Source organism: Ranitomeya imitator, chromosome 4 (genome assembly GCF_032444005.1).
Source record: "Ranitomeya imitator isolate aRanImi1 chromosome 4, aRanImi1.pri, whole genome shotgun sequence".
In the NCBI taxonomy this organism is placed as follows: Eukaryota; Metazoa; Chordata; class Amphibia; order Anura; family Dendrobatidae; genus Ranitomeya; species Ranitomeya imitator.
Genome location: NC_091285.1, coordinates 579,698,449 through 579,713,638, shown reverse-complemented (window position 1 = coordinate 579,713,638; position 15,190 = coordinate 579,698,449). Strand labels below are relative to the sequence as shown.

The window sequence follows — 15,190 nt, the reverse complement described above, 5'->3', positions numbered from 1 at the left end:
CATATTACTGTGCAGTCTGAGACGATGTGGATGAAAAGAACAGATGCAGATACTATAGCGGTGATATTGGGGCGTCACAGATCCGGCGTGCCTAGCGGTCATCTGTCCCTTATGTTACACAGCGCTGACACACTCAGCTGGCCGCATCTCCTGCCTTGTGAATCATTCAGATTTTGGGCATCTATCACAAAAGGGACGGCAGATCAGCTCATGCTCAGCGAGAGCCAGAGCTTACAGCAGATGGGAAGGACTGAGTCACAGAGCTGGAAAGACCAGAGTCTGCGGCCAACAACTGATAAAGAAACGGCGGTGGCTGCGGCCCACGTTCTCCGGTGCACACACATGCTGTCACAGATACACAGGGAAAGCTCGGAGTAATCAGGACAAGGCTGAATCAATCCCTCTAGATCTGGGATTAACTTGCCAGTGCAGAGACCTTGCATGCGGACATTTAAGCTTTAATGACCGTGGACATCGCAGCCATCAGAAAACTCATTCACTGAAACTGGGCATAAAACAGGACTCTGCAGATCCACAGCGTCAGATCACAGCTAATTAAGACAAAATTAAGGTCGGAGAGACAAATGTACCCTGACAAAAAAAAAAAAAGACCAAAACAAAGCAAAAACTAAGTAAAACCTGCTTTTTTGAAGCAAGCTTCTTAATGTCAAGAGAGTCGGGTTTGAGTGTGGGAAAATAACGCATCAAAAATGCAACTTGTGAACATAGTTTTAGGCCAAGTCCTTATTCACACATCCAGTTTTTGTTTTTTAGTACATGAAAAATAGATTATGATCAGTGTTTTTTTTTTTTTAATCTGATCTATTCTTGGTCTATGGGTTTGATTGTACCATCGGTGTGGCATCAATCTTTTACTATGCAAACAAAAAACCTCCAAGCATCTCCTTCACTTTAATCTGTACACAACGGAGAGCACATGGATGTCACACAGATGCAACACAGATGTCACACAGATGTCACACGGATGAGACACAGATGTCACACGGATGAGACACGGATGTCACACGGATGTCACACAGATGTCACACGGATGCCACACGTCACACGGATGAGACGAGACACAGATGTCACACGGATGCCACACATGTCACATGGATGAGACACAGATGTCACACAGATGCCACACGGATGAGACACGGATGCCACACAGATGCCACACGGATGAGACCCGGATGCCACACAGATGTCACATGGATGTCACACGGATGAGACACGGATGTCACACAGATGTCACACGGATGCCACACGTCACACGGATGAGACGAGACACATGTCACACGGATGCCACACATGTCACATGGATGAGACACAGATGTCACACAGATGCCACACGGATGAGACACGGATGCGACACGGATGCCACACAGATGTCACACGGATGGAACACATGTCACACGGATGCCACACAGATGTCACACGGATGTCACACGGATGTCACACAGATGTCACACAGATGTCACACAGATGAGACACGGATGCCACACACATGAGACACGGATGCCACATGCACACGGATGCCACACAGATGAGACACGGATGCCACACATGTCACATGGATGTTACATGGATGTCAAATGGATGTCACACGTCACATTGATACCACACGGATGACATCTGTGGTCTAGCCAAGCTTTTCACAGACCCACAGACTTGATGGTGGAATTTTGATCTGTGACTTGAACATATCTCCATGTTTTTTGCAGACATGTTAACAGCTCCATGGACCACAATGAGTAGATGGTCTATCCTTGAAAACAAAGATCGCCGACGCAGGTGAATCACGGATGTCTGAATGAGGCCCTACAAACTAGAATATCCTTAGGGCTCATTCAGACATCAGTGATTTTCCGTCAGTATTTGTTTGCCAAAACCAGGAGTGTCTCTAAGACATAGAAGGGGGGGTCAGTCTTTCAATGATAGTTTTTTCTGTATGTTCTGTTCCTAGTTCTCACATAAAACACTGATCAAAAATCGCTGAGGCCTTAGGGTGAAAACCTATTTTGATTCAGGATCTTTACCTTCCAAAAGTATCTCTAGTCTACATCCACACAAAACACAAACATCCTATTAACTTCCATGGGCACTGTTCAATGAAAAGCTGCGCCCCCCTGTAATTTCAGGTGGCCGGGGGCACATACACAGAATAAAACCATGAAAGCGATGCAGCTCTGTCTAGTTTATTCTCAGTGGGGGTCCTAGTGGTTAGATCAGATCATAAAGCGAAGGCACATCCTAGTAATATGCTATCACTTTGTTACAGGAGAAGACCCCTTTAAACTGCAGGAGACCTCTACAAAGAAATACATAAATCTTGCACTTTCTGGCTGAGAGCGGACGCACTACTTTGTGAAGGCTGGTGTTTCTCCTAAGGCGGGCCGCGGGCTGACTGTTGTGGTTTTCTAGCACAAAGGGCACTTTGAGGTGAGTTTCAAGGTAAAATGCTGCAGTCAGCAAGTTTATTACAGCAAACTGCAGCTGAGCTGTATGCATCTGTAACGCATGGCCATATACCCAATGTCCCCTCATTTTCTGACACATGGGTGACCGAAAAAATAAATGTTTAGTGCATAGTCAGCGATAAGCGCCAAGATGCCAACCAATGACCACACCAGGAACACATGGACTTGCAACGTACAGATATCCACCTAAATGCTCTTTCCTGCTTTGCGCCACATTTATTATCTGTTAGACATGTTCTAAACACATTTGCGCCTTGCTGGCGGAGGCGGTGTGGTATACTGGAAAGTAGACAAAGGGCATACATTGTGATCCTGCACCCAAATACACTATCTTACAATAATCCCAACCATTTTGGGGGAAAACAAATTAGAAACCAACAACTTACCCATGTTACTGTGTGCAGGGGACATGGAATTTGGAGATAGGCTTGGTGACCCTAAAATAATAATAATACAATAATAATGCTAGGAGTTATTATAACATCTTCTAGAAACAGGTCAGCAGTTTTCACGGTGTAGATTTTGGGTTCCTTACCGGAGTCTATGCTGTGGTTCATTTGATCGCTAGTTTCCCCATCTTCACTCAGATAACCCGGAGGCGGTGTTTCTGAACAAAAGGAACAGATTACTCAGATGCTGAATGTACAAACACATCTACAGTTCACCATAAGCGCCAGTGGTATTTCGGCAGCTTGCACACCAGCATTCAGGAGATTCTCTCTACCTCCACCATATTCACCACCCGAAAAAAAAGTATTTATTTACTTGGAGAAAGGAAACTGTATCAAAACTTTGCTCGCATGCAGCCTTATTGGGCAGTCAGGGCCATGGGAACTCAGCACAGAGGCTGCAATACCAAATAGTGAGCGGTGCCAAGGTCAGCAAGGTTTAGTGTACGGCAGACAGTGTGTGCAGCGGGCCGAATGTGGCCAAGACTACGCCCAGTGTGATGGTCTATTACCGCAAGATTTCGTGTGCGAATGGCCTGCTACAGGTTGGTAAAGCAATGGCTGCACCCTGGACCATAATAATCACATAAAACTTGGGGTTCTGGGTAAATTCATTAATCAGTTTTTGCTCAAGTTATATCCACATCACAAGTTTTAGGTAACAATCATATTTTTAACCCCTTAAAATAGCACTTCTGGCATTGATTTGTGTTATATATATTATTGTGGCATTGACCGTGGGCAAAACATAATGATATATTGTCATAGTACATATTGTCAAGGAGGTGGTAATGATATAGGGTTATAGCACATATTGTCAAGCAGGTGGTAATGATATAGGATTATAGTACATACTAGATGGTGGCCCGATTCTAACGCATCGGGTATTCAAGAATTTGCATGTCCTCGTAGTATATTGCCCAGCCACATACCATATTGGCCAGCCACGTAGTATATTGCCCAGCCACGTAGCCACGCTGTCTCTAACATCATGTCCTCCCTCTATCTGAAACTAAACCTGTCAAAAACTGAACTCCTCGTGTTCTCTCCCTCTACTAACCTACCTTTGCCTGACATTGCCATCTCCGTGTGCGGTTCCACCATTACTCCAAAGCAACATGCCCGCTGCTTTGGGGTCATCCTTGATTCTGACCTTTCATTCACCCCCCACATCCGATCACTGGCTCGCTCTTCTTACCTGCATCTCAAAAACATTTCTAGAATTCGCCCTTTTCTTACTTTCGACTCTGCAAAAACTCTTACTGTTTCACTTATTCATTCTCGTCTGGACTATTGTAACTCTCTACTAATCGGCCTCCCTCTTACCAAGCTTTCCCCACTCCAATCTGTCCTGAATGCTGCTGCCAGGATCATATTCCTCACCAACCATTACACCGATGCCTCTACCCTGTGCCAGTCATTACACTGGCTACCCATCCACTCCAGAATCCAGTACAAAACTACTACCCTCATCCACAAAGCACTCCATGGCTCAGCACCACCCTACATCTCCTCCCTGGTATCAGTCTACCACCCTACCCGTGCCCTCCGCTCCGCCTCAGGTTAGCATCCTCAATAATCAGAACCTCCCACTCCCGTCTCCAAGACTTTACACGTGCTGCGCCGATTCTTTGGAATGCACTACCTAGGTTAATACGATTAATCCCTAATCCCCACAGTTTTAAGCGTGCCCTAAAAACTCATTTGTTCAGACTGGCCTACCGCCTCAATGCATTAACGTAACGATCCCTGTGTGGCCTATTTAAAAAAAACAAACAAAAAAAACAGGTTCCTCGCATCATGTTCTCATACACTTTATGCAGTTAATAACCCTCTGTGTCTGTACTGATACATACTTAGGCAGTTAACTGGTTCATGCAGCTTTACATGAACACCTGAGCCTTACACTATAGCTGGTCCGAATAACTAAAGCAATTGTTACCATCCACCTCTCGTGTCTCCCCTTTTCCCCATAGTTTGTAAGCTTGCGAGCAGGGCCCTCACTCCTCCTGGTATCTGTTTTGAACTGTATTTCTGTTATGCTGTAATGTCTATTGTCTGTACAAGTCCCCTCTATAATTTGTAAAGCGCTGCGGAATATGTTGGCGCTGTATAAATAAAAATTATTATTATTATTATTATATTGCCCAGCCACGTAGTATATTGCCCAGCTACGTAGTATATTGCCCAGTCACGCAGTATATTGCCAGCCACGTAGTATATTGCCCAGCCACGTAGTATATTGCCCAGTCACGCAGTATATTGCCCACCACGTAGTATATTGCCCAGTCACGTAGTATATTGCCCAGCTACGTAGTATATTGCCCAGTCACGCAGTATATTGCCCACCACGTAGTATATTGCCCAGTCACGCAGTATTTAGCAGTGTGTGCACCATTTCCCTGTTAAAAAAAAAGTAATTAAAATAAAAAATCATTATATACTCACCCCTGGGATCCAGCGAAGCTGTGTGATGCGGCCGCCATCTTCCGTTCCCAAGATGCATTGCGAAATTACCCAGATGACTTAGCGGTTTCGCAATGCATCTCTGGGAACGGAAGATGGCGGCCGGCGCGAGCGGCTCAGCGGACAACGGAAGGTGAGAATAGCAGGTTTTTTGTTTTTTTATTATTTTTAACATTACATTTTTTTACTATTGATGCTGCCTATGTAGCATCAATAGTAAAAACTTGGTCACACAGGGTTAATAGCAGCGGTAACAGAGTGCGTTACCGGCGGCATAATGCAGTCCGTTACCGCTGGCATTAACCCTGTGTGAGCGGTTACTGGAGGGGAGTATAGAGCGGGCGGCGGGCACTGTGACTGTAAGGGAGGGACTAATCGGACTGTGCCCGTCGCTGATTGGTCGCGGCAGCCATGACAGGCAGCTGCTGAGACCAACCAGTGACGCAGGATTTCCGTTACGGAAGTTGAGGACAGAAAGACGGAAGTACCCCTTAGACAAATTATTATATATATATATATATATATATATATATATATATATATATATATATATATATATATATATATATATATATATATATATATATATATATATATATATATATATATATATATACACACCAATTATGTGACTTTTTAAAACCGATTTATTTTTTTCTAGATTAAACATTTTCCTTTTTTTTTTAAACAGATTTGGGGCAGGATTTTTTTTTTATATATATATATATATATATATATATATATATATATATATATATATATATATATATATATATATATATACACACATTTAAAAGCATTTTTTCCTTTTTGTTTTTGTAACATTTATTAGTCCCCCCAGGGACCAGTGCATGACAGACAGTCCATCAGGCCACGTGTCCAGCTGGATCGTATAGGCTCTATTGTATAGCATACCCGGAGGTTATTGTCAGGCCTCCAGTTGGCACGGCAACCAATCAACAGTCCACAATTGTGCTGATGAGTTGACAGAGGGAGCGCTCTTCATCTGTCAAACTGTTCATGTGCTGCTGTCACTACTGATAGATGTACAGTAAAGACCAAAAGTTTGGACACACCTTCTCATTTAAAGATTTTTCTGTATTTTCACGACTATGAAAATTGTACATTCACACTGAAGGTATCAAAACTATAAATTAACACATGTGGAATTATATACTTAACAAAAAAGTGTGAATAAACTGAAAATATGTCTTATATTCTAGGTTCTTCAAAGTAGCCACCTTTTGCTTTGATGACTGCTTTGCACACTCTTGGCATTCTCTTGATGAGCTTCAAGAGGTAGTCACCGGGAATGGTCTTCCAACAATCTTGAAGGAGTTCCCAGAGATGCTTACCACTTGTTTGCCCTTTTACCTTCACTCTGCGGTCCAGCTCACCCCAAACCATCTCGATTGGGTTCAGGTCTGGTGACTGTGGAGGCCAGGTCATCTGGCGTAGCACCACATCACCCTCCTTCTTGGTCAAATAGCCCTTACACAGCCTGGAGGTGTGTTTGGGGTCATTGTCCTGTTGAAAAATAAATGATGGTCCAACTAAACGCAAACCGGATGGAATAGCATGCCGCTGCAAGATGCTGTGGTAGCCATGCTGGTTCAGTATGCCTTCAATTTTGAATAAATCCCCAACAGTGTCACCAGCAAAGCACCCCACACCATCACACCTCCTCCATGCTTCATGGAACCAGGCATGTAGAGTCCATCCGTTCACCTTTTCTGCGTCGCACTTAGACACTGTGGTTGGAACCAAAGATCTCAAATTTGGACTCATCAGACCAAAGCACAGATTTCCACTGGTCTAATGTCCATTCCTTGTGTTCTTTAGCCCAAACAAGTCTCTTCTGCTTGTTGCCTGTCCTTAGCAGTGGTTTCCTAGCAGCTATTTTACCATGAAGGCCTGCTGCACAAAGTCTCCTCTTAACAGTTGTTGTAGAGATGTGTCTGCTGCTAGAACTCTGTGTGGCATTGACCTGGTCTCTAATCTGAGCTGCTGTTAACCTGCGATTTCTGAGGCTGGTGACTCGGATAAACTTATCCTCAGAAGCAGAGGTGACTCTTGGTCTTCCTTTGCTGGGGTGGTCCTTATGTGAGCCAGTTTCTTTGTAGCGCTTGATGATTTTTGCCACTGCACTTGGGGACATTTTCAAAGTTTTCCCAATTTTTCGGACTGACTGACCTTCTTTTCTTTAAGTAATGATGGCCACTCGTTTTTCTTTACTTAGCTGCTTTTTTCTTGCCATAACACAAATTCTAACAGTCTATTCAGTAGGACTATCAGCTGTGTAACCACCAGACTTCTGCACAATGCAACTGATGGTCCCAACCCCATTTATAAGGTAAGAAATCCCACTTATTAAACCTGACAGGGCACACCTGTGAAGTGAAAACTATTCCCGGTGACTACCTCTTGAAGCTCATCAAGAGAATGCCAAGACTGTGCAAAGCAGTCAAAGCAAAAGGTGGCTACTTTGAAGAACCTAGAATATAAGACATAATTTCAGTTGTTTCACACTTTTTTGTTAAGTATATAATTCCACATGTGTTATTTAATAGTTTTGATGCCTTCAGTGTGAATGTACAATTTTTATAGTCATGAAAATTCAGAAAAAACTTTAAATGAGAAGGTGTGCTCAAACTTTTGGTTTGTACTGTATATAAAGTAGTTAAACACCTGAGATTGGCAAAAAAATTTGATGTCGGCAGTGCATACCAGCCGGGCTTCGCCACCAAGCACAATAACACAGGAGCTGTAACATGGAATCCGCATGGCATATGCAGTGGTCATAGAGCACAAAGTGACATGTGCTTGTGACAGGTATGTACATCATATATGGTTAAGGGGTTAAAGGTATAAACTAATTTACATTTCATGGCTTTCCCCCAGAAAATTATAATTTATAGCACAAGATGAACATGCTAATGCTGCGATTGCTGAGCTATCAAGTGAGCATTTTACCTGCAGCTGTGAACATTTTGGGGGATATTTAAGCCCCCAAAATACCCGTGTCCATGTGCGTGCTTTTCCCATTATACAGCTATTATAAAAGGGAGGTGGTTACATTTTATAATTCATGTGGGGTAGCACCTTTTCCAACAACAACTATAAGTTTGTATTATTCAGAGAGAAACTATACATCCGTACCTGGAATGTAGCTGCTTATGGGCTCAATGCCTGCCGGGAAGTTGGTGTTCTCTGGGATGGAATGACTGTAGTCATCGAGAGGAGGGAATTCTGTGGGAATATCTGCGTTTCTTGGGACTAGAACAGGAGGCAGAACTGAGACAAAAGAGAAAGAATAAAGTTAAAGTGTGTATTTAGATTGTACAACTACATTGGTAACGTTATGGAATAATTATCATTATTATCCATTAGTTGGTGCTGGGATTGCTGATAACCCATTCTGACAAAGATGTATTTTTTAGAATTTACAACAAAAATATTTCATCGTCAGAAGACAGAACATCTCACGTATATACAGGTGCTTCTGACTAAATTAGAATATCAAAGAGTTAATTTCAATTCCTCAATACAAAAAGTGAAACTCATACTATAGAGAGTCATTACAGAGTGATCTATTTCAAGTGTTTATTTCTGCTAATGTTGATGATATTCTAATTGAATCACCTATATATTATGTGCCACCGATTGTATGTGACGTCCACCCGAGCGGTAACCGTGTGTGTAGGAAATCATGTCTGTCCACGTGGAGAGCACATGCCACGCAGCCATTACCTACACTGCTGGGTTTTTCCATTCAACACTTCTGCCATGTTGGTCGCCAAATTACCAAATACAGAAGAGCATGGTTTTGTAGACATGTGGACGTTTTTTGCTACGTTACCCAACAAATAATTTGGTAAATAGCATGAATCGAAGTGGCGAGACTCCGTTAGAAACCGCTCCATTCGGAAATTCTCTGCTTAGATTTTTCACTAAAGGGAACCTGACATCTGATACTTGCTGCCCAAACCGTGGCCAGCATGTATCCGCTACTGACTGGACGATCTCAGCCATGTATGTCTGTCTCTGAAACACTGCATACTGTTTAAATCCTCCGTAAGCGCACATAGGCTGAGGCTTGTCAGTCACTGTCAGCGGGCGGGGAGAAGCCGCTGGGGACCCGCCTGTACGACTAGTCAACAGCGCGGCTCGGTCCCCAGTGGTTATTAAAGGAGACAAACAATGGTGCGATCGCTCAGCCAGTTGCTGATCCATGCTGCCCACCATCTCTGCAGCATGTATCACCTGTCGGGTTCCCTTTAACCCATTTCTTTAATTACACAAACACGGCATGTGTCCCTCATAAGAGACTTTTGGGGGACATTGTACCTTTATATAGGATACCTAGTTGTTCCCCCATACAGACACCCACACACTTGCAGCTGCATATTTCTTGTGCAGATGCAAACTATACAGCCCTATGTAAAAATGTCCTGCAGTTATATGTCTGCAAACAGTTCACACCAGCCACCCGGCTTCCATCTATAAAGCAGGTCATGGTCCATTTATTTTATTTTTTTCAAAAGAACCATACTGAACTTCCCTAATTTACTATAATGGGGCCCATCAGGTTATGTTTATTTCTAACTGCAAGAATAGCGCTGTAGACCCCACTATTCAAGCTGCTAAATCACTGCAATGACCAATGTAACCCCAACAGTGATCAAGGCCCACGTATAGAATCAGACAATACGTGTAGCTTCCCTTAGCAAAAATATAAATGCTTTAAAGGGGTTATTTGTTCTTAAGCTGCAAGTCTGCAGTCACTCTATGACTGTGAATCCTCACATTGCGCACACTGCACGCTGTGAGGATTCCACGAAGCTGGCACGGTCAGTCATGTGACCGTAAATATGCAATTTACATACTAACAGGCACCTTCCGACTAGACTGCGTCCGACCTCGCTCAATACACTTGCGCTGATCTTGACTGTGTGTTTGCAAATCAACGCTGGAACCAGAGAATCCTCGTAGCGCACTGTGCACACGATGAGATGATTCACAAGTCTGCAGTCACAAAGAGTGACTGCAGACTGAACCTCGAGGCCAGACAACCCATTTAAAATTGTTACTTATTATCTATACACCTAAAGTAAGGGGATATAGTTCTATGCAATGATCCACAACTTGGTCAGCCTAAAATAGAAACTTCTAGAGAAACTCACACGGCGGCAGCCACTTCTCCCAACTCCCCCATATCTAAAACACTCGGAAGGGCTGGCGTTCTCTGTGAGAAATTCACTGCTGGCCTCATGTGGTAGTGACTTTTCCCCTGGAGAAGAGAAGGATCAGATGTCAGAAATCTGATGTTCTAGACCAGTGTTTACCAAACTCCAGTCCTCCCGAAACCCAACAGGTCATGCTTTCAGGATTTCCTTAGTATTGCACAGGTGATGAAAGTATCAGGAGTTCTCCCACTTGTGCAGCACTATGGAAATCCTGAAAACATGACCTGTTGGGAGCCGTGAGGACTGGAGTTTGGAAGATACTGTTCTAGACTCTTCTCTTCCCTGGCATCACCTTTGGGGGAGAGACGGGAGCAGCCGTACAGGTTAGGCTAGGTTCACATTGCGTTCATTGACTACGTTAAACGGACTACGTTACACCGCGGCATAACGCGGTGTAACATAGTCTGTTAACGCCGCCATTGAATGCAATGGCGAACGCATCGCTAGCACACGCCCACAATGGGCGTTCGCTAGCGATGTGCCGTCATTTGAGTGACGGACCCGAGACGCTGGCTGCAGCGTTTCCGGGTCCGTCACTGCTAGCACAGATGGAGCTAGCAGATGCTCCATCTGCGCTAGCGTGATGTAGCGCCGGCACTTGCGCTAGCAGCAGCCCGTTAGCGTATGTGCTGAACGGGCTGCTGCTAACGCAATGTGAACCTAGCCTAAGACTTTCGTCTGAACCTGCCAATATCGGCGGATTTGGCTGATCTTGGTCTACTGTATATGGGACCCAAAAGGTGTCAAGGAGCCAACCTTGAAAAGGGAGAAAAGCAAAGTTCTGCTTCCTTATGGGTAAACAGAAGGTAAACCCAAGATATTAAAAGCCTAATTACCATGCCAATTATCTCTGCAATGTAATTAGTTGTGTTACCCTGTATGACTCACTAGTCATGGCCCTGCCTGCAGCGCTAACTCACATACCTGGAGTCTCCACTCTTTGGTAATGATATGGATTTACACACACTTCATCTTTCTTCATGTTGAAAGCGTATTCACACATTTCCATTGCCCGGAGCTCGTGGTGACTGTGCAGGTCCGGCCACCTCCAGAGGCGGCAGTATATGACGTGAGGCAATCCTTTCCGATGGGATACTTGCAGCCTACCATCCAGAGATCTGCAAAGAGAAGGCATACGCACTTATCAGCAATGCTCGGCACTACAAGAGGCCAGAAATCTAATAGGATATGATAGTCTCGACACGTTGCCTAGTTCGAAGACGCAAGAATGCTCATCTCGCCAGGTATTCACAGGAAGTGTTCTACTGTAAATAAATTTACACATAATGATTTCCATCACCAATAAAGTAGATATATTGTAACTTACTGTGTATTTTAAACTAATTTTAGTCTAACCATATGAATATGGTGTATTTAGAGGGTATGGATCTATGTGAATACTTTTATGCACAAAAATAAGACAAAAGCCACATGACTTGCCGCATTCGTCAGTGGTAAGAAAAAAAAAAAAAAATCGAGCAAAAAGCACATTAGATTCGCTACGTGTGGCCCGAACTTCGGTGCATAAACGAACATTTCCAATCTGCAGCATGTGAATTGTTGTTTGGGGATTTTTATTGCAGATTTCCCTCTATGTAATGAATAAGGAGAAATCCAAGGCAAATTTGCAAGAAAATCCACATGTAAATGGTGTGAATTGTGTTTTTGGATAAGAGGCAAAATCCGCTGGTGAGTCTGTGGCGGAAATGGATGAACCTTTAATGTGTATTACATTGGTGAAGAAAAGAGGAATGGTATATATATACATCATACTGAGATTATGGTATATCTATACACCATACTGAGATTATGGTGTATCTATACATCATACTGAGATTATGGTATATATATACATCATACTGAGATTATGGTAGATCTATACACCATACTGAGATTATGGTGTATCTATACATCATACTGAGATTATGGTAGATCTATACATCATACTGAGATTATGGTATATCTATACACCATACTGAGATTATGGTATATCTATACATCATACTGAGATTATGGTAGATCTATACATCATACTGAGATTATGGTATATCTATACATCATACTGAGATTATGGTATATATATACATCATACTGAGAATATGGTATATCTATACACCATACTGAGATTATGGTAGATCTATACATCATACTGAGATTATGGTAGATCTATACATCATACTGAGATTATGGTATATCTATACATCATACTGAGATTATGGTATATCTATACATCATACTGAGATTATGGTATATCTATACATCATACTGAGATTATGGTAGATCTATACACCATATAGAGATTATGGTAGATCTATACACCATACTGAGATTATGGTATATCTATACATCATACTGAGATTATGGTAGATCTATACACCATACTGAGATTATGGTAGATCTATACATCATACTGAGATTATGGTATATCTATACATCATACTGAGATTATGGTAGATCTATACATCATACTGAGATTATGGTAGATCTATACATCATACTGAGATTATGGTATATCTATACATCATACTGAGATTATGGTATATCTATACATCATACTGAGATTATGGTATATCTATACATCATACTGAGATTATGGTATATCTATACATCATACTGAGATTATGGTAGATCTATACACCATATAGAGATTATGGTAGATCTATACACCATACTGAGATTATGGTATATCTATACATCATACTGAGATTATGGTATATCTATACATCATACTGAGATTATGGTATATCTATACATCATACTGAGATTATGGTATATCTATACATCATACTGAGATTATGGTAGATCTATACACCATATAGAGATTATGGTAGATCTATACACCATACTGAGATTATGGTATATCTATACATCATACTGAGATTATGGTAGATCTATACACCATACTGAGATTATGGTAGATCTATACATCATACTGAGATTATGGTAGATCTATACATCATACTGAGATTATGGTATATCTATACATCATACTGAGATTATGGTATATCTATACATCATACTGAGATTATGGTAGATCTATACATCATACTGAGATTATGGTAGATCTATACACCATATAGAGATTATGGTAGATCTATACACCATACTGAGATTATGGTAGATCTATACACCATACTGAGATTATGGTATATCTATACATCATACTGAGATTATGGTATATCTATACACCATACTGAGATTATGGTATATCTATACACCATACTGAGATTATGGTATATCTATACACCATACTGAGATTATGGTAGATCTATACACCATACTGAGATTATGGTATATCTATACATCATACTGAGATTATGGTAGATCTATACATCATACTGAGATTATGGTATATCTATACATCATACTGAGATTATGGTATATCTATACATCATACTGAGATTATGGTAGATCTATACATCATACTGAGATTATGGTAGATCTATACACCATATAGAGATTATGGTAGATCTATACATCATACTGAGATTATGGTATATCTATACATCATACTGAGATTATGGTAGATCTATACACCATATAGAGATTATGGTATATCTATACATCATACTGAGATTATGGTATATCTATACATCATACTGAGATTATGGTATATCTATACATCATACTGAGATTATGGTAGATCTATACATCATACTGAGATTATGGTAGATCTATACACCATATAGAGATTATGGTATATCTATACATCATACTGAGATTATGGTATATCTATACATCATACTGAGATTATGGTATATCTATACATCATACTGAGATTATGGTATATCTATACATCATACTGAGATTATGGTATATCTATACACCATACTGAGATTATGGTAGATCTATACACCATACTGAGATTATGGTATATCTATACATCATACTGAGATTATGGTAGATCTATACACCATACTGAGATTATGGTAGATCTATACATCATACTGAGATTATGGTATATCTATACATCATACTGAGATTATGGTATATCTATACATCATACTGAGATTATGGTAGATCTATACATCATACTGAGATTATGGTAGATCTATACACCATATAGAGATTATGGTAGATCTATACATCATACTGAGATTATGGTATATCTATACATCATACTGAGATTATGGTAGATCTATACACCATATAGAGATTATGGTATATCTATACATCATACTGAGATTATGGTATATCTATACATCATACTGAGATTATGGTATATCTATACATCATACTGAGATTATGGTAGATCTATACATCATACTGAGATTATGGTAGATCTATACACCATATAGAGATTATGGTAGATCTATACATCATACTGAGATTATGGTATATCTATACATCATACTGAGATTATGGTAGATCTATACACCATATAGAGATTATGGTATATCTATACATCATACTGAGATTATGGTAGATCTATACATCATACTGAGATTATGGTATATCTATACATCATACTGAGATTATGGTAGATCTATACATCATACTGAGATTATGGTAGATCTATACACCATATAGAGATTATGGTATATCTATA

At 41.1% G+C, this 15,190-nt stretch overlaps 1 protein-coding gene across 1 annotated transcript in view; it reads right to left on the bottom strand.

Moving 5' to 3' along the window:
* The window catches only part of SMAD3 (SMAD family member 3), a 135,950-nt gene that overhangs the window by 24,335 nt on the left and 96,425 nt on the right, over positions 1-15,190 (bottom strand). Inside the window, exons 2-5 of the mRNA XM_069766406.1 lie at positions 11,566-11,759; positions 8,555-8,689; positions 3,016-3,087; positions 2,867-2,917 (exon numbers count right to left, since the gene is read on the bottom strand). Of these exons, the coding sequence (XP_069622507.1) occupies positions 2,867-2,917; positions 3,016-3,087; positions 8,555-8,689; positions 11,566-11,759 (452 nt within the window). The remainder of the gene's footprint in view (positions 1-2,866; positions 2,918-3,015; positions 3,088-8,554; positions 8,690-11,565; positions 11,760-15,190) is intronic.